Source organism: Salvelinus alpinus, chromosome 2, assembly GCF_045679555.1.
Source record: "Salvelinus alpinus chromosome 2, SLU_Salpinus.1, whole genome shotgun sequence".
Taxonomy (NCBI): domain Eukaryota; kingdom Metazoa; phylum Chordata; class Actinopteri; order Salmoniformes; family Salmonidae; genus Salvelinus; species Salvelinus alpinus.
The window spans coordinates 28,453,479-28,474,781 of NC_092087.1; the positions used below are offsets into that span (position 1 = coordinate 28,453,479).

Here is a 21,303-nt window from a genome sequence, read left to right on the forward strand (position 1 = left end):
CATCTCATAGGTATATACCGTACTCTATACCATCTACTGCACCTTGCCTATGCCGTCTGTACCATCACTCATTCATATATCTTTATGTACATATTCTTTATCCCTTTACACTTGCGTGTATAAGGTAGTAGTTGCGGAATTGTTAGGTTAGATTACTTGTTGTTATTACTGCATTGTCGGAACTAGAAGCACAAGCATTTCGCTACACTCGCATTAACATCTGCTAACCATGTGTATGTGACTAATAAATTTGATTTGATTTGATTTGAGTAAATATATATATCTTGCATTTTCCTCTTCCGAATGGGCGGTTATTAGAATGCGTAAGATTCTGTATTTACTGTAGCATAGCTTCTCAAGGTCCGATAGAGATTCAATCCCTTTGTCCCGCAGTCTTCCCGCTCTTTCATTCAAACCCAACCCCCTTCCTTTGTGTAACCAGCCGTCATATCGGGTTAGCCCACTAGGGGCTTTTCATGACATGATTAGTAATCGATGGGTGATCTATCCTGTGTATATGTATATATATACAGTGGGGAGAACAAGTATTTGATACACTGCCGATTTTGCAGGTTTTCCTACCTACAAAGCATGTAGAGGTCTGTAATTTTTATCATAGGTACATTTCAACTGTGAGAGACGGAATCTAAAACAAAAATCCAGAAAATCACATTGTATGATTTTTAAGTAATTAATTTGCATTTTATTGCATGACATAAGTATTTGATACATCAGAAAAGCAGAACTTAATATTTGGTACAGAAACCTTTGTTTGCAATTACAGAGATCATACGTTTCCTGTAGTTCTTGACCAGGTTTGCACACACTGCAGCAGGGATTTTGGCCCACTCCTCCATACAGACCTTCTCCAGATCCTTCAGGTTTCGGGGCTGTCGCTGGGCAATACGGACTTTCAGCTCCCTCCAAAGATTTTCTATTGGGTTCAGGTCTGGAGACTGGCTAGGCCACTCCAGGACCTTGAGATGCTTCTTACGGAGCCACTCCTTAGTTGCCCTGGCTGTGTGTTTTGGGTCGTTGTCATGCTGGAAGACCCAGCCACGACCCATCTTCAATGCTCTTACTGAGGGAAGGAGGCTGTTGGCCAAGATCTTGCGATACATGGCCCCATCCATCCTCCCCTCAATACGGTGTAGTCGTCCTGTCCCCTTTGCAGAAAAGCATCCCCAAAGAATGATGTTTCCACCTCCATGCTTCACGGTTGGGATGGTGTTCTTGGGGTTGTACTCATCCTTCTTCTTCCTCCAAACACCACGAGTGGAGTTTAGACCAAAAAGCTCTATTTTTGTCTCATCAGACCACATGACCTTCTCCCATTCCTCCTCTGGATCATCCAGATGGTCATTGGCAAACTTCAGACGGGCCTGGACATGCGCTGGCTTGAGCAGGGGGACCTTGCGTGCGCTGCAGGATTTTAATCCATGACGGCGTAGTGTGTTACTAATGGTTTTCTTTGAGACTGTGGTCCCAGCTCTCTTCAGGTCATTGACCAGGTCCTGCCGTGTAGTTCTGGGCTGATCCCTCACCTTCCTCATGATCATTGATGCCCCATGAGGTGAGATCTTGCATGGAGCCCCAGACCGAGGTTGATTGACCGTCATCTTGAACTTCTTCCATTTTCTAATAATTGCGCCAACAGTTGTTGCCTTCTCACCAAGCTGCTTGCCTATTGTCTTGTAGCCCATCCCAGCCTTGTGCAGGTCTACAATTTATCCCTGATGTCCTTACACAGCTTTCTGGTCTTGGCCATTGTGGAGAGGTTGGAGTCTGTTTGATTGAGTGTGTGGACAGGTGTCTTTTATACAGGTAACGAGTTCAAACAGGTGCAGTTAATACAGGTAATGAGTGGAGAACAGGAGGGCTTGTTAAAGAAAAACTAACAGGTCTGTGAGAGCCGGAATTCTTACTGGTTGGTAGGTGATCAAATACTTATGTCATGCAATAAAATGCAAATTATTTACTTAAAAATCATACAATGTGATTTTCTGGATTTTTGTTTTAGATTCCGTTTCTCAAAGTTGAAGTGTACCTATGATAAAAATTACAGACCTCTACATGCTTTGTAAGTAGGAAAACCTGCAAAATCGGCAGTGTATCAAATACTTGTTCTCCCCACTGTATATGTAATTCTGTGTGATTATTTAGGTATTTGTAAATAAATAACACAATTTGTGTATTGCTGATTCAACCTATTAGCTAGGGTTCGTGCAGATAACCAAGTACTTACGACAATCAGAATGAGACCGATCGAGGTGACGATTAATAATTGACTGCTTTTGATATAAAAGATCTTCAGATAACCGCTCTATATAAATTAATGCTTCCGTGGTGCCCCAGGTTATTAATGGTATAATTGTTGCATGGTTTCGTTCAATCACGTAATCAATTAATCGATTTCATAAAATAGCATGTCATATAATTTAATCATAGTCAGACACGACAGTGCTCTATAATTCATTGATATCAGATAAGTCTCAGCGACTGTCTCTCCCTCCAGCCTGGTACTATACATATTTCTAAGCACCTCCAAGACATATGATACCTACTAATATTCCAGTTACTTTAGACAGAAACAAAAGTAGTAAGGTTGGTCGCGGAGGATGTTTAGGCGTATACTGCGACTGTCTAGCAATCCAAAGGTTGTGTGTTTGAGTCACGTCGGGGACAACTGTAGAATTTTGATTTAACCCTTCCCATAACCCTTATTCTAACCTTAACCCAATTAATCTAGGCCCTGGGCCGTGAGGCGCCTTGTCACTGAGCTCCACCAAGCTGTTTTATTTAGGGTCTGGGGAGCGTCATGGCACTCACACAGACCAGATCTGGTAATTAAGTCCGAAAAAATACATGTAAAAAATGCATAGCGTTTAGGCCCCCAGGCCAGGGAGGCAGCAAAAGTGATTCAGTGGGAGAGAGGCTCATTATTGCATCTATTATAGAGCACTAACCTGAAGTGTTTAAATTAAAGGACTCGTAAAAATAAATTAAGGTAACGTGTACTTGGAGTCTCAATATGATGGTGGGGCTTGAGAAAGAGAGCTGTGATCTGTTCACTATGCTGTCTGGTTATTACTTCTCTCTTATCATTTTGCCCAAATCCCTTCTCTCTGTGAATACATGGTTTCCATTTTAAGCTACACTGTGCAGTAGACAGACAGCGAGCTGAGATTTGAGAAGTTTTTACTTCATTTTAACATTAGCTATGCAGGGTATTTCACTTCCCAACACATCCAGTGGAGAATCGTAACTTCAGCATAAGTCCAATTTTCACGTTGTGCATGGATGTCAATGGGAAGCATGGCATTGACCACATAGCTAGCATGACTCAGTCTACCCATATCATTGATTTTGTGTGTAGGCTACTTTAAATGGTAATACAGATTTGTTGTCTCTCAGTGTGTTTCAATATCAAATGTTTGCTGTATGTCACCCTGTAGCCTTTGTTGTTTCACAACACCTCAAACGTTTGTACACATCTTTGCAATATCAACAGGATTGACCTTCTTTAGGATATTGATGCTGAACGAAGGTTTGGTTATGTGTGTTCTCCTAAAAAATCCAACTTAGTCTGCTGCCATTTTTGTAAATGTACACTTCACTCAAAGCTCTTCACACAACAGAAGGTCCTTTACAGTAAAGCCTCCATTTTATTTAACAAAACAATTTCGCATAAATACAGTGCCGTAAAGTATTCAGACCTCATTTGGCAGCGATTACAGCATCGAGTCTTCTTGGGTATGACGCTACAAGATTGGCACACCTGTATTTGGGGAGTTTCTCCCATTCTTCTCTGCAGATCCTCTCAAGCTGTCAGGCTGGATGGGAAGCTTTGTTGCACAGCTATTTTCATGTCTCTCCAGAGATGTTCGATCGGGTTCAAATCCGGAATCTGGCTGGGCCACTCAAGGACATTCAGAGACTTGTCCCAAAGCCACTCCTGCGTTGTCTTGGCTGTGTGTTTAGGGTCATTGTCCTGTTGGAAGGTAAACTTTTGCCCCAGTCTGAGGACCTGAGAGGTCTGGAGCAGGTTTTCATCAAGGATATCTCTGTACTTTTCTCCGTTCATCTTTGCCTCAATCCTGACTAATCTCCCCACAGCATGATGCTGCCACCATCATGCTTCACCGTAGGTATGGTGCCAGGTTTCCTCCAGACGTAATGCTTGGCATTCAGGCCAAAGCGTTCAATCTTGTCATCATCAGACCAGAGAATCTTGTTTCAATCTTGAATCTTGTTTCAATCTTGTTTCCCACTCCAAGTGGGCTATCATGTGCCTTTTACTGAGGAGTCGCTTCCGTCTAGCCACTCTACCATGAAGGTCTGATTGGTGGAGTGCTGCAGAGATGGTTGTCCTTTTGGAACGCTCGCCCATCTCCACAGAGGAACTCTAGAACTCTGTCGGAGTGACCATTGAGTTTTTGCTGTGTTTGGCTGGGCGGCCAGCTCTAGGAAGAGCCTTGGTGGTTCCAAACATCTTCCATTTAAGAATGACGGAGGCCACTGTGTTCTTGGGGATCTTCAATGCTGCAGAAATGTTGGGGTACCCTTCCCCAGATCTGTGCCTCGACACAATCCTGTCGCGGAGGTCTACGGACAATTCCTTCAAATTCATGGCTTGGTTTTTGTTCTGACATTTTTTTAAATTTTTATTTCATCTTTATTTAACCAGGTAGGCTAGTTGAAAACAAGTTCTCATTTACAACTGCGACCTGGCCAAGATAAAGCAAAGCAGTTCGACACGTACGACAACACTGAGTTACACATGGAATAAACAAACATACAGTCAATAATATAGTAGAAAAAAGTCTATATACATTGTGTGCAAATGAGGTAAGATAAGGTAGGTAAGGCAGTAAATAGGCCATGGTGGCAAATTAATTACAATATAGCAATTAAACACTGGAGTGATAGACGTGCAGAATATGAATGTGCAAGTAGAGATACTGGGGTGCAAAAGGAGCAAGATAAATAAATAAATACAGTATGGGGATGAGGTAGTTGGATGGACTATTTACAGATGGGCTATTGTTAGGAATTTTGTTAATAAATAGTTAAAACAAATTCTAGCTTTAGATAAAACTATAACAAATTGAACTCTGCATGCCTGGTGAAAAGAGATTTGTGTTGTGGGTTATAAAGTAAGCAGAAAGGGTCGTTAAACTATGGTTGAACTGACCAACTTAGCCCTGAGATGTTTAGATAAGGCTGTGGGTCACTTTTTAGGTCTTTCATTATCTTGAGTTGTCTGCTAAAGTGGTAATCAATTATAGTGAGCCTTCAGGATAAATGATTATATGGTGTTTCATGTGAGTGTCCTGTGAGGTTAGAATGAACTTTTGAACCTGTTTTCTATTTGTCAGGACAATGAGACTCATTCTGTAATCTATGACGTCATATATTGTATATAAACCTGTGTTTATGATCAAATGGGAGCGTGCTCCGAGAATAAACACTATTATCTAATTTTAATATGACTGTATCCTGTCTATTTTATGTTAATAAGTATCTTACAAATTCTTATAAATAGACAGATTGAATTTAATTAATGAGTATATTGTAGGAATTATTTAATTCCACTAACAGCTATGTACAGGTGCAATGATCTGTGAGCTGCTCTGACAGCTGGTGCTTAAAGTTAGTGAGGGAGATAAGAGTCTCCAGCTTCATTGATTTTTGCAGTTCGTTCCAGTCATTGGCAGCAGACAACTGGAAGGAAAGGCGGCCAAAGGAGGAATTGGCTTTGGGGGTGACCAGTGAAATATACCTTCTGGAGCGCATGCTACGGGTGAGTGCTGTTATGGTGACCAGTGAGCTGAGATAAGGCGGGGCTTTACCTAGCAGAGACTTGTAGATGACCTGGAGCCAGTGGGTTTGGCGACGAGTATGAAGCAAGGGCCAGCCAACGAGAGCATACAGGTCGCAGTGGTGGGTAGTATATGGGGCTTTGGTGACAAAACGGATGGCACTGTGATAGACTGCATCCAATTTGTTGAGTAGAGTGTTGGAGGCTATTTTGTAAATTACATCGCCGAAGTCGAGGATCGGTAGGATGGTCAGTTTTACGAAGGTATGTTTGGCAGCATGAGTGAAGGATGCTTTGTTGCGTATAGGAAGCCTATTCTAGATTTAATGCTTAATGCGAGTCTGGAAGGAGAGTTTACAGTCTAACCAAACACCTAGGTATTTGTAGTTGTCCACATATTTGTCCACATATTCTAAGTCAGAACCATCCAGAGTAGTGATGCTGGACAGGCAGGTGTGGGCAGCGATCGGTTGAAGAGCATGTATTTAGTTTTACTTGCATTTAAGAGCAGTTGGAGGCCATGGAATGAGAGTTGTATGGCATTGAAGCTTGTCTGGAGGTTAGTTGACACAGTGTCCAAAGAAGGGCCAGAAGTATACAGAATGGTGTCGTCTGCGTAGAGGTGGATCAGAGAATCACCAGCAGCAAGAGCGACACCATTGATGTATACAGAGAAGAGAGTCGGCCCGAGAATTGAACCCTTTGGCACCCCCATAGAGACTGCCAGAGGTCCGGACAACAGGCCCTCCGATTTGACACACTGAACTCTATCAGAGAAGTAGTTGGTGAACCAGGCGAGGCAGTCATTTGAGAAACCAAGGCTATTGAGTCTGCCGATAAGAATGTGGTGATTGACAGCGTCGAAAGCCTTGGCCAGTTCGATGAATACGGCTGCACATTATTGTCTCTTATCGATGGCGGTTATGATATCGTTTAAGACCTTGAGCGTGGCTGAGGTGCACCCATGACCAGCTCTGAAACCAGATTGCATAGCGGAGAAGGTACGGTGGGATTCAAAATGGTTGGTAATCTGTTTGTTAACTTGACTCGAAGACCTTAGAAAGGCAGGATAGAATAGATATAGGTCTGTAACAGTTTGGGTCTAGAGTGTCTCCCCCTTTGAAGAGGGGGATGACCGCGGCTGCTTTCCAATCTTTGGGAATCTCAGATGATACGAAAGAGAGGTTGAACAGGCTAGTAATAGGGGTTGCAACAATTTCGGCAGATCATTTTAGAAAGAGAGGGTCCAGATTGTCTAGCCCGGCTGATTTGTAGGGGTCTAGATTTTGCATCTCTTTCAGAACATCAGCTATCTGGATTTGGGTGAAGGAGAAATGGGGGAGGCTTGGGCGAGTTGCTGTGGGGGGTGCAGGACTGTTGACCGGGGTAGGGGTAGCCAGGTGGAAAGCATGGCCAGCCGTGCCAGGTCGATTAGAAAGGCCTGCTCGCTGAAGTGTTTTAGGGAGCATTTGACAGTGATGAGGGGTGGTGGTTTGACTGCATTACGGACGAAGGCAATGAGGCAGTGATCGCTGAGATCTTGGTTGAAGACAGCAGAGGTGTATTTGGAGGGCAAGTTGGTTAGGATGATTTCTATGAGGGTGCCCGTGTTTACGGATTTGGGGTTTTACCTGGTAGGTTCATTGATAATTTGTGTGAGATTGAGGGCATCAAGCTTAGATTGTAGGATGGCCGATGTGATAAGCATGTCCCAGTTTAGGTCACCTAGCAGCACGAGCTCTGAAGATAGATGGGGGGCAATCAATTCATATATGGTCTCCAGGGCACAGCTGGGGGCAGAAGGTGGTCTATAGCAAGCGGCAACAGTGAGAGACTCGTTTCTGGAAAGGTGGATTTTTAAAAGTAGACGCTCAAATTGTTTTGGTACAGACCTGGATAGTAAGACAGAACTCTGCAGGCTATCTCTGCAGTAGATTTCAACTCCGCCACCTTTGGCAGTTCTATCTTGTCGGAAAATTTTATAGTTAGGGATGGAAATTTCAGGGTTTTTGGTGTTCTTCCTAAGCCAGGATTCAGACACGGCTAGGACATCCTGGTTGGCAGAGTGTGCTAAAGCAGTGACTAAAACAAACTTAGGGAGGAGGCTTCTAATATTAACATGCATGAAACCAAGGCTTTTATGGTTACAGAAGTCAACAAATGAGAGCACCTGGGGAATGGGAGTGGAGCTAGGCACTGCAGGGCTTGGATTAACCTCTACATCACCAGAGGAACAGAGGAGGAGTAGGATAAGGGTATGGTTAAAGGCTATAAGAACTGGTCGTCTAGTACGTTCGGAACAGGGAGTAAAAGGAGCAGGTTTCTGGGCGCGATAGAATAGATTCAAGGCATAATGTACAGACAAAGATATGGTAGGATGTGAGTACAGTAGAGGTAAACCTAGGCATTGAGTGATGATGAAAGAGATATTGTCTCTAGAAACATCCTTTAAACCACGTGATGTCACCGCATGTGTGGAGGTGGAACTAAAGGGCTAGAATATGCTAAGGCATATTGAGCAGGGCTAGAGGCTCTACAGTGAAATAATACAATAATCACTAACCAGAACAGCAATGGACAAGGCATATTGACATTAGTGAGAGGCATACGTAGCCGAGTGATCATAGGAGTCCAGTGAGTAGTTAGGCTGGCTGGAGACACGGCGATTCAGACAGCTAGCGGGCCGGGGCTAGAAAGCTAGCAGAAGGGCCTTAGAGGGATGTCGTGACGGATGAAGTCTGTTATAGCCTCGGAACCTCCTCGTGCTGTTACGTCGGTAGTCCAGTCGTGATGGATTAACAGGGTTCCGTGTAGTAAAGGTGTCCAGTCTAATTGGCAAAATAGGTATAGTGGCCCAAGAAATTGGCCGATGGATCTTTTCAGCTAACAGTCCAATATGCTATAGACAGCTAGCGGGCCGCGGCTAGCAGATGGGTATTCAGGGGACATCGCGACAGAGGGGCCTGTTGAAAAAAAAAGGAACCCTCGGGCAGATTACGTCGGTAGTCCAGTTGTGATGAATAAGCAGGGCTCTGTGTAGTAAAAGGGGTCCAGGCCAATTGGCAAAATAGGTATGGTGGGCCAAGAAATTGGCCGATGGACCTATTCAGCTAACAGTCCGATATGCTCTAGACAGCTAGCAGGCTGCGCCAAGCAGGCTAGCAGATGGACATTCAGGGGACGTCGCGACGTAGTAGCCAGTTGAAGAACCTCCTCGGGTGTATTACGTCGGTAGTCCAGTCGTGAAGGATCGGCGGGTCTCCGGAACGGCAGGAAAAGGGGTCCAGGCCAATTGGCTAAATATGTATTGTAGCCCAGGAGTGGCTGATGGACCTCTTCAGCTAGCTGGGAGATGGCCCTAGCATGGGCTAGCTCCATTTCACATCCGTTACACTCACCCCCCTTTCAACCTCCTCCTTTTCCGCAGCAACCAGTGATACGGGTCAACAGCATCAATGTAACAGTATAACTTTAGACCGTCCCCTCGCCCCGACACGGGCGCGAACCAGGGACCTTCTGCACACATCAACAACTGACACCCACGAAGCGTCGTTACCCATCGCTCCACAAAAGCCGCGGCCCTTGCAGAGCAAGGGGCAACACTACTTCTAGGTTTCAGAGCAAGTGACGTAACTGGTTGAAACGCTATTAGCGTGTACCCGCTAACTAGCTAGCCATTTCACATCCGTTACACTCACCCCCCTTTCAACCTCCTCCTTTTCCGCAGCAACCAGTGATCCGGGTCAACAGCATCAATGTAACAGTATAGCTTTATGGAGTCCCCTTACCCCGACCCGGGCGCGAACCAGGGACCTTCTGCACACATCAACAACTGATACCCACGAAGCGTCGTTACCCATCGCTCCACAAAAGCCACGGCCCTTGCAGAGCAAGGGGCAACACTACTTCTAGGTTTCAGAGCAAGTGACGTAACTGATTGAAACGGTATTAGCGTGTACCCGCTAACTAGCTAGCCATTTCACATCCGTTACACTCAACCCCCTTTCAACCTTCTCCTTTTCCGCAGCAACCAGTGATCCGGGTCAACAGCATCAATGTAACAGTATAACTTTAGACCGTCCCCTCGCCACGGGCGCGAACCAGGGACCTTCTGCACACATCAACAACTGACACCCACGAAGCGTCGTTACCCATCGCTCCACAATAGCCACGGCCCTTGCAGAGCAAGGGGCAACACTACTTCTAGGTTTCAGAGCAAGTGACGTAACTGATTGAAACGCTATTAGCGCGTACCCGCTAACTAGCTAGCCATTTCACATCCGTTACATATGCTCAGGTTTGAATTGTGTTGTGCAAACTGGCGAGAGTTTTCCTAGCTAAAGGTTAGCTGATGACCGCTAGCAGTGGTTAGCTGACTACTAGCTAGTAGCTAGTTAGCTGGCTAGCTTCTGTTGAAGTTCCGGTTCAGAAGTAAAGAAAAATACTTCAGAAAAAGCAGATCCACACCACATTGGGTGAGGCGGGTTGCAGGAGAGTATTTGGAAGTTGAGGTTTAGAAAAATATAAAAAGATATGCGAAGAAAAAATATATAAAAATATATATAGATGGGACACAACAAGATGAGGACAAAGACGTGTGACTGCTACGCCATCTTGGGTATACATGCACTGTCAACTGTGGGAACTTTATATAGACAGGTGTATGCCTTTCCAAATCATGTCCAATCAATTGAATTTACCACAGGTGGACTCCAATCAAGTTGTAGACACATCTCAAGGATGATCAATGGAAACAGGACAAACCTGAGCTCAATTTTGAGTCTCACTGCAATGGTCTGAATACTTCTGTACATTTCTAAAAAACTGTTTTTGCTTTGTCATTATGGGGTATTGTGTGTAGATTGCTGAGGATTTTATTTGATCCATTTTAGAATACGGCTGTAACTGTGGAAAAAGTAAATGGGTCTGAATAATTTCCGAAGGCACTGTGTAGCCTCTTCATCATAGAACCTCAGATCTCTCCCTGCTCGAGTGTTTTGCCCATTGATTTCTCTCTGCTGAAACCAATTTTGGTGGAAGAACTGATAGTGTTTCTCATTGTATAAATGCAGACCATTATAAAATGAGTCCAATCTGTTTTCATTGAGAGGTTCCTGAAACGTGTTTCCCTGTGGTATGAAGTAGGGCAGTATTGGTTGGACATGTGATAGTGGGAGAGTACCTCCGAGAGGGGGAGTTCCACAGTGTACACTTTACATAATAATACAACTACTCTTCCCCTTTCCTCCCTCTTTCGCTCTTTCTCTTCTTCTTATTCAAACATGTAATCCAACATACTACAGAATGACTACCCTTCTTTCTGTTCTGAAAGTTGAAAAAATGATGTGACCCTGATCTCAGACCCTGGACCTGGCTGTGTCAGCAGACCCTCGCTGGGCTCCTGCAGCCTGCTGACTCCTCTCAGACCCGGCCCATGAAAACTTTCACAGGGTCAATAAAGGCCCCTGAAGAAATGTGCTGTGTCAATAAAGGAACAAAGGGGGTCTTACTGTAACATCAAGGTCTTTACAGAGCAGTTTATACATGTTATTCAGACTAAAAGGTGGACTTACTTTACTTCTGCAGTGTAAAAGCTTTGAGCACAGACCATTCTGAGAGAGAGAGAGAGAGAGAGAGAGAGAGAGAGAGAGAGAGAGAGAGAGAGAGAGAGAGAGAGAGAGAGAGAGAGAGAACAATATGCTTACCATATGAAAGGGTAAAAAAGAGAAGTCCACAAAGCGAGAGAGGAGGTGGAGAAACGCTCTTCCTTGAAAACAGACAGAGTGTGTGAGAAGAGGAAGGGAGGGAAGAGGATCTTTACAGTCAGGCACATGCTCACACAGATATTGTACATACAGACCTATACAAACCCATGCATGCTAATGGGTATGCAGACCTGTTAAGAGACCTGAGACACAGCAGTTCCTGTCTTGTTTTTAGGGGCAGTAGAATTCAGTGTAATGTGACAGTAGTAGTTAAACCTCTGACACTCGTCTGGTCAATATACACACAGAAACAAATATACCCATACTCTGTTTTTGGAGTTGGAGTTTTGGAGTTATGAGTGACTTCAGGATGACTAAGAGTGGCCATGTGTTCCTCAGTCCTTCGGTTATTACATGGGGCCAGAGGAGACGACAAAGTGATGTAAGTATTCATTCTTGCTGTTGCATATGAGTAAGAGATAATGTAGTGCAGATAACTGTGATCTTAGGTATCTTACAGTGTAGTGTTGTAAATCCACATCTGTTCACCATTACTCTGTTGCAGTCAGTACAGCTGTCCGTTACTTGAAGGCACAGCTGTGTCTCTTACTGTTAGTCTTATTACCTATATTAATGTATAATTTCTTATGTGGACAGAGATTGGTTTTGGTAGGACTCTGGTTCCAGTAGCTACAGAGACAGTGGAGAGGCTAGGAAAGGAGATCATTAGATCAGGGTCGGTCTTTACTGCTGTTTCCAGTCCCATCACTTTTACTCGTTACCATGGCAGTACCTCTCAATGGTCTGTTTGTCTCTGGCAGAGAGTTCAGTCACCCCACATGTGTAGGTTACTACTGCACTCACATTTTTGGTAAAGGGGTTGGTGAGGTGAATATTTGTGTATGGAAAACAGTAATATTTCTGTTTTTGGTTCTGATCCTCACTGACCGTGTTAGTTTGCACTCGTTTGCTTTCAAGGCAGCAGCAGGATCGGCCAGCGTATCATATGACACTGTTTGTTCACACGGTGAACCATGGGTTATTAAAACAAGCCAGTGTTGGTCAATATGTGTGAATGTGCCCAAACAGTACATTTTAGTGTACCCATAGTAAATTCATGTTGTCATGTGGAAACATTAGCTTGACACCCCAGTCCACTTGTGTTACATGGTACAGAGAGTGCCTCACTGGGCTGTCATTGGCTATCTCACCCAATAGCACAGAGTCTTTCATTGGTAACTTCCCTATTCCATGCGTTGTGGTCAGGATGGAACTGCCCAGCATCAGGATAGCGGGCTTTGTGGAGAACAGCTGCCTGGCTGTGGGTATTCCTTCTCTTACTTTATACGAGTGTCCCTTATCTTGAATAGAGTAGATCCTCAGGCCTCAGTAGAGTTCAACTGCTTGACAGTGGGTATCCCTTCTCTTCATGAGTTCTCATATTTTTACATTTGAGTCATTTAGCAGATGCTCTTATCCAGAGATATTAGTAGGGTTAAGTGCCTTGCTCAACGGCACAATGACACATTTTTCACCTAGTCAGCTCAGGGATTTGAACCAGCGACCTTTCAGTTACTGGCCCCATAATCTTAACCGCTAGGCTACCTGCCACTACCTTATCTGGGATAAAATGGATTATGCAGTTAATGGGAGCTGATAGTGAATGGAGTTTGTAATGAGGCTACAGCACTTGTGTTGATTTTTGGTTAAAGGAGTCTGGAAGTTATGTATCTTTGGCTTACTTCCTGCAGGACTGTAGACGACTATTGATTCGAAATGAACAGAGCTGACAGATGGAGGGTACTATTAGAACCAGTTTGTAAACCCATGCATCTAATTTGTTTTCATTTTCTGACTAATATCTCCTCTCCCCATTCCGTGTTGATCTAATGGGCTAAGTGTGTTACAGTCACGCATCAATACATCCTGAGTGTACAGAGTTAGCTGCCTGCCTGAGACTGTGTGTTAAGGTGGTTAGTGGCTGTTTGCAACGTTAATATTCCCTCCCCACCTTTAGAGGCACTGGGCTTCACCCTGCCGACTCCTTCAGAGGAGAATATCATTGTTTCCAGGCGATTGTTTTCGTTAGGAGCGATTCAGTGAGTAGTAAATGGAGCCTCAGTGAGGGTGATGGTGTGCTCGGGGGGTGTGACTGGCCTGGGAAAGAAGCACAACACATTGATGCCAAGGAGCATGCAGTCAGAGGCTGGTTGGAATGTAAAGAGGGCTTGGATCAACTACACTCCCAGCTCCACATCCACAAATGTGTTGGGATGAACACAATAAAAATCTCATGTGAAGAAGACTGTAGAGCCAGCATTTCACCAACCAGTAAACCGCTCTCCTTCTTCGATTTGTCTGTCTCTCTCCCTCAGACATCAGACCTATTTGTAATGATCGAGAGGATGCAGGTACTGTAAATTGTCTGAGATCTCTGCTGTATACTATACTCACTGCTTTGTCTTCTTTGTAGTTTCAATTTGTTTTCTGTTTACTATTCTTGTGGGTACTTCTGGTTAAACATGTCCACACACGCACGCACGCACGCACGCACGCACGCACGCACGCACGCACGCACGCACGCACGCACGCACGCACACACACACACACACACACACACACACACACACACACACACACACACACACACACACACACACACACACAAACCTTGTAGGGACACAAAATTCAGTCCCATTCAAAATCCTATTTTCCCTAAACCCTAACCCTAACCCATACCTTCACCCTAACCCAAAAACCTAACCTTAACCCTAAACCTAACCCTAGCTCCTAACAATAAAACTAACCCTAGCTCCTAACCCTAAATCTAATTCTAACCATAAACCCCCTAGAAATAGCATTTGACCTTGTGGGGACTAACAAAATGTCCCCCAGTTGGTCAAATGTTTAAACACACACACACTGTTTAGTAATTAGAATCCATAGAGCAGCTTTAAGTGATACAGTCTACTGTGTGCTCACCCCTCCTCTCCATAGCCTTTCCTGTGTCGTCTGTTGCTGTCTCTCTTGTTGCCCTCTTATGTTGCTGTCTCTTGTCTACCCTCCTCTCTCGTCCTGTCCCAGTTGTAAAAAGTGTGAAAGTAAATAATTGTTTTAATAGTAATTTCACAGGTTTTTTCACCTCACCTGCAAATTCTTTGTAAACCATGCTTTACTTTTCACTGTCTGTATTTCACCTGTTATTATTCCTGTAAATAAATCAAACTAAATAAAATCTATAGAGCAACTTCAAATGATACATTCTAATGTGTGCTCAACCCACCACTGTTCTCTCTCCATCTGCCCTCTTCTGTCACCTTCTCTGCTTTTTGTCTGTTGGTGTCTGTGTCTTATCTGTTGCTGTCTCAGGTTCTTGTTTGTTACTGTCTCCTTTGTCTATCCTCTTCTGTTATGGCCTGTTCTGTTCTTCCGGTGTCTCTCTCCAACACCTATTCTTCTGTTGTTGTCTCTGTGTCTTGTCTGGTATGTCTCTCTCCATCATATCCTACACTTCTGTTGCTGTCTTTGTGTCTTGTCTGGTATGTCTCTCTCCATCATATCCTACACTTCTGTTGCTGTCTCTATGTCTTGTCTGGTGTGTCTCCTTAGTTTTGCAATTCAAAACAGTCAAGGGGATACTGGGGTAGCTTAACTTGTTTTGGGCCTGTGTCTGGGTCACTTAAATTATCCTCTTTCCTACCATTTGCCCCTGGCTGCTACTGTTCTAAGTGCTCCACTGGCCTGTGGTTCTTATCTGTCCTCCTCCATGGCTCATCTGAAAGGTAGCAAGGTAAAGGTGCAACATGTCTTTAGTTAGTTTTAAAGGGTGACTACACTTCCTGATTTGGCCTTTTTTAGATTTGGTTAATTAAGAAATGCTAGCGGCCATGACTGAATTCAAATGTGAGTTTGTTTCGTGGTGTGGTTTGATGTGTGTGTTCGCAGTTGGGAAGAGTTAGCCAAATCATTTAGCCAATTAGCTTGAGCCAGCTGATGTGCAACCTGAATTTGACTCAGGCTTAGGATAGCCTATATCCGGGGCTAGATAGACACCGTCAATACATTTACACAATGGAAATTATACCATTTTCATGTTGCACACCTTTTAGCTTTCTCATTAATTGTTTCAATATTTGTATATGCATTTCAACAATTTATAGTTGGTTTGAGGGTTTAAGTCATAAAGATTTGGAGCTATTGGAATTGTAACATAATGTCCCATGTACATTTCATAATTTGCCAATGGTCCCTAACTAGCTCATAGGGATATCCGAAGTCAACTCAAATTTACCACAGGCATTACGACCACAGGCAATTACGATTGAAACAAACCCAACCTTTATTTATGTTGGGATGCAATCACGACCACAAGTCTCACAAAACTCAGTTTTGGATGGGATTGACTTTTTGTAGTAAATATTGACAGTAGAATGAATGTTTCTGACTCATATCGGTGCCACATTGGCTGTTTTCTAAATGACAAGTTGGTTTTTAGGGTCAGCCGCTTTTTGAAAGTTACTGTATACTGACACGACCAGGGTAACTAAACTGTAAAGAAAAATGTGTCCACAAACATATAAGAAGCTACATAGCCCCTAGGCATTATGAATATTAAGAGACATGAGCCCGAACAATTGTCCTGTAGACCTTTGTTAGTTCTACCAGCTAATGTGAGATATTTAGATGACATAACATTTGTGGACACATAACTTAAGGGCCGATGTAGTTTCAATGTTTTGCTTACCTACAATCACAAATAATCACAAAGCTGGCCATCTTTTCCCCTCTCTTTCTGGCTGCCCTCCCCCTTCCCTTCTAAGTCCCAGTTTGTTTATTTGTCATATACACATGATATACAGTTGAAGTCAGAAGTTTACATACACTTAGGTTGGAGTCATTAAAACTAGTTTTTCAACCACTCCACAAATTTCCCGTTAACAAACTACAACTACAAGTAATTTTTCCAACAATTGTTTACAGACAGATCATTGCACTTATAATTCACTGTATCACAATTCCAGTGGGTCAGAAGTTTACATACACTAAGTTGACTGTGCCTTTAAACAGCTTGGAAAATTCCAGAAAATGATGTCATGGCTTTAGAAGCTTCTGAAAGGCTAATTGACATAATTTGAGTCAATTGGAGGTGTACCTGTGTATCTATTTCAAGGCCTACCTTCAAACTCAGTGCCTCTTTGCTTGACATCAGGGGAAAATCAAAATAAATCAGCCAAGACCTCAGAAAAAAAATTGTAGACCTCCACAAGTCTGGTTCATCCTTTCCAAATGTCTGAAGGTACCACGTTCATCTGTACAAACAATAGTACGCAAGTATAAACACCATGGGATCACGCATCCGTCATACCGCTCAGGAAGGAGATGCGTTCTGTCTCCTACAGATGAACGCACTTTGGTGCGAAAGTGCAAATCAATTTCAGAACAACAGCAAAAGACCTTGTGAAGATGCTGGAGGAAACAGGTACAAATGTATCTATATCCACAGTAAAAACGAGTCCTATATCGACATAACCTGAAAGACTGCTCAGCAAGGAAGACCGCCATAAAAAAAGCCAGACTACGGTTTGCAACTGCACATGGGGACAAAGATCGTACTTTTTGGAGAAATGTCCTCTAGTCTAATGAAACAAAAATAGAACTGTTTGGCCAGAATGACCATCGTTATGTTTGGAGGAAAAAGGGGGACGCTTGCAAGCTGAAGAACACCATCCCAAAAGTGAATCACGGGGGTGGCAGCATCATGTTGTGTGGGTGCTTTGCTGCAGGAGGGACTGGTGCACTTCACTAAATAGATGGCATCATGAGGAGGAAAATTATCTGTCAGCACTCGTTTTGTATAGCTTCACGTGTCGTTTTGTTATTTTGGTTAGTTTGTTCAGTGTTCATTCTTATTATAATAAAGAATGTACGCATACCACGCTGGACCTTTGTCCGATTCATACGACAAACGTGACAGTGTGTAAACTTCTGACCCACTGGGAATGTGATGAAAGAAATAAAAGCTGAAATAAATCATTCTCTCTACTATTATTATGACATTTCACATTCTTAAAATAAAGTGGTGATCCTAACTGAACTAAGTCAGGGAATTTTTACTATGATCAAATGTCAGGAATTGTGAAAAACTGAGTTTAAATGTATTTGGCTAAGGTGTATGTAAACTTCCAACTTCAACTGTACATGGAGTACACAGTGCAATGAAATGCTGACCTGCAAGTTAACCTCTCGACAATGCAACAACATTAGAAAAAGTAAGTAGGTCAGTGAATAGAAATAGTAATAAAAATAAAAGCTCAATAAAATAATTTCAACTATTGGGCCGTTTTTTTTAACAAATAGTTACATAACCTACAATTATGTTGAAAATAACAGACATGAGCCAAGCATGTTGAATGGAATAGATCATTAGACCTCTATAATTCAATTCATTTGGTCGATTCTACTACCTCAACGTTGATATTTTTAAACTGGGTTAAATATAATGTTTTAGTAAAGTTGTGAAATCTCTACCAATAACAGCAGTCACTGCGTCACTCCAGGGACTTCTTGCAGTGCCTGCTACTGCCTAACGCATCTATATTGCATTGTTGATTTTTGTCATATAAATGTCTGTATTTATTTATTTTTTAATACCGCATAGTGCAAGTGATATGTGGTTATGGAAACTCATATAAGACTGAAATGTAAAATAAAGGTTTCAGGCTGGACCAAAAACATCCAGGGATGAAGCCTCGGACGCCTCATGACGATGGTGTTAACTGTTCTGTTTCAGTAGGTTTACTCCCTCTGATTGACTCAATGATGTGTGTGGTCTGGGCCTGGCTGTTGGTGACGCCTTCTCTGCTGTCCTCTGTCTCTCACACACTCACTCCTCTGCTTCAGTTACTACCCTATCTTTTTTCTTCCACTGACATTTGAATTCTCTCTCCCTTTGCTATATCTTCATGCTATGTTTAGTTGATATGTTGAAGCAATGTATTGTCCTTAATCTGAAATCTTCCTATGTCTCTCTTTTCCTATGTACCTGTAATGCCAAGATTGGTTTAGAGAAACATTTAAAACATTATGCGCTTGAATATTATTATTGTTTTGAAGTTAACTTGGAGTGAGAAGTCTATGTTATTTCTGTGCAGCTGTGTGAGTGTGTGTGTGTGTGCTGTGTATATCACCTGGCGCCTGGCATGCCTCTATTTCCCTCCACAGGGCAGCAGAATGGACGAGCAGAGATGCACCTTCCCTCCACCTCTCAAAGTGAGTCTAGTCCATCCTCACATTTCCCCACAGACTCCCTGTGGACAAAGGCTCCATTATGGTAGAGCCTTGAACCTCTCCTTGTCTCCCGTCAGACAGGCTTTACAGACACACACCGCTCAAATTAGAACCCCAACCTCATCACTCTTATCACACAGCCAGACTACTGCAGTGTTGGAACGCTGGATTGTGTAGCATATCCTCGGCGGGTCGGCAGTCTGTGTCCGATTAAAGGGATGCTCGCCAAGGCTCTGAGAGTCACAATTAGTGGACAATAAGGATGTGAATACATTGTTGTGTTTATTGTGGTGGTCACTCCAAAAATTGGGTGGCATTAGTTGGGTTAGCCCACCCAATATCGTCAATGTGGTTTCAATCTATGATTTAATGTGGGTTCCTTTCATTCTAGTTATGTGCTTTGTAGATTGAGCATTTACATATTGGTTGATTGTGCTGTCAACATAAAAGTCTCATGCTGCATTAATGAGGGGACTATGATGGTAAATGGAAAAATGTTGTGTATTATTATGACATGTGGTTTTCTTGCAGACAGAGGAGGACTATATCCCTTACCCCAGCGTTCACGAGGTACAAACAATCTAAAACTGACTCACATACAGAGCTGTGTATGATAAAAACCATTGGAAACTGAAATCTGTATCACATATAGAGCTCTTTGATACATCATAAACAGTCTGAATGAATGAGTCTGTGGTTGCCCTTTATCTGCTATTGAATTGAATCCCATGTATTGTGCTTATTTTCATTTAACTTTATTAACTTCATCATCTTGGTTGGAATCAGGTCCTGGGTCGTAGGAGCCCCTTCCCCCTAATCCTGCTGCCTCAGTTCGGAGGCTACTGGATCGAGGGGACCAATCACAAATCCAGTGCCACACCTGAGCCTGAGCAGAAGCCATGTGCTGCCTCCCACATCAAGCTGGAGACCAACAGCACGGCCAAGATCTACAGGAAACAGTTCATGGGCAAGGTGAGCATCATCTGATAAGCACCATTCTGCTCCCTACTTTTCTTCTGGAGATTTCATTCCAGCTGAAATTTAAGTAGATTGAAATAAAAATAGAATAGAAGGAAGTAGCATATTTCTTTGCTAGCTGAGAGTCCCTCAAAATGCTTACATCACAGGCTGAGGCTCAGACCATTCATTCTCCTGGCAGGGGACTGTGTTTATAACAAATGAAAGTATTATCTGTATGTACCACTGTTGAGTTAGCTGGAGGAGCTTCTCTGTTTGAGCAGTCAAACTGAGGGGGACTAGGCTGAGGGGGACTGGGCCAGTAAGAGGAATAATGAACATTGCCTGAAGTGTGGATTATTTGTTATCTGAGTGTACCTTCTGGTGATGTCTCTATAGGAACACTTTAATTACTACTCCGTGGACATCGGCCTGGGCCACCTGGTCTTCTCCATGAAGTATGATGTCATCGGGGACCAGGAGCATCTCTGCTTGCTGCTAAGGTACCATTCATATTATCTTTATCTCTCCCCTGCCTCCTCTTTCTCTCTACACACCACAGGCGGCTGGTGGCACCTTAATTGGGGGAGAACGGGCTCATAGTAATGCATGGAAAATAATAAATGGACTGGTTAAAAAAACAAAAACATTTTGATACATTCCATGCACACTCTATTCCAGGGATTATTATGAGAAGTCCTCCATCACCAGCCTCCTGTGCTACACACTATTTGTCTCTTATTTCATTTCTCTATTTCCCACTGCCCTTCTCCCCCATTCTCTTCTATTTTCACCTCTCTCTCTCTCTCTCTCTCTCTCTCTCTCTCTCTCTCTCTCTCTCTCTCTCTCTCTCTCTCTCTCTCTCTCTCTCTCTCTCTCTCTCTCTCTCTCTCTCTCTCTCTCTCTCTCTCTCTCTCTCTCTCTCTCTCTCTCTCTCTCTCTCTCATTATACTCTCTCTTTCTCTTTATTCTCTCTCTCTTTCCCTCTCTCTCTTCTTTCATTGTGGCCTCCTCTCAGGCTCTCTTCAAACTGTTCCAGGACAATACAGCCATTAAAGGTCTGTAGGCGCTTTTCAATAACACCTGACCCAGAGCAGAGGACATATGTCTGCTTCAGCCTCTAATAGTGTTTGTTAAGCAGTCCTGTCCACATTTCCATCCCTTACTATGTGTTCAGGGAGAGGTTCATTTAGCTCAGCATGGCAGCACTCTAGCCTTAAACACTGGCCAGGCCAGCCTGTACACTGTGCTAACACAAACACACCCACCTCTCCCCAACATGCTCACTCACTGTGAAATTATCAATTCCACCACGTTATAACACTAATGATAGAGTAGTAACATTCCATAAAAGCTGTGAATTAATTTTACAACCCTAGAGAGTGCACTCCAGCTGTAATGGTTGTTTTGTTAGTTAGTGTACTCAGTTTGCAGGGGGTGTATGCCAGAGAGTACCTAGGTATGTCGGTTCATGTGCCTGCTGTGCTGTCACTGAAAAGACAGCAGGTGTGAACAGGTTGTGTTGCTCATAGT

At 43.4% G+C, this 21,303-nt stretch overlaps 1 protein-coding gene across 15 annotated transcripts in view; it reads left to right on the forward strand.

Annotated features, from left to right (window-relative positions):
- LOC139557889 (rap1 GTPase-activating protein 1-like) overlaps window positions 1-21,303 on the forward strand; it is a 168,987-nt gene that overhangs the window by 125,880 nt on the left and 21,804 nt on the right. For 14 of the 15 annotated variants that reach the window (XM_071373300.1, XM_071373236.1, XM_071373227.1 and 11 more), the window contains 4 exons: window positions 18,748-18,795; window positions 19,345-19,383; window positions 19,600-19,785; window positions 20,170-20,273. In XM_071373300.1, the coding sequence (XP_071229401.1) occupies window positions 18,757-18,795; window positions 19,345-19,383; window positions 19,600-19,785; window positions 20,170-20,273 (368 nt within the window). In that variant the 5' untranslated portion in view covers window positions 18,748-18,756. Of the gene's footprint in view, window positions 1-11,669; window positions 11,969-13,901; window positions 13,938-18,747; window positions 18,796-19,344; window positions 19,384-19,599; window positions 19,786-20,169; window positions 20,274-21,303 lie in introns of those variants that run through there. The other variant, XM_071373200.1, reaches the window with a different exon arrangement.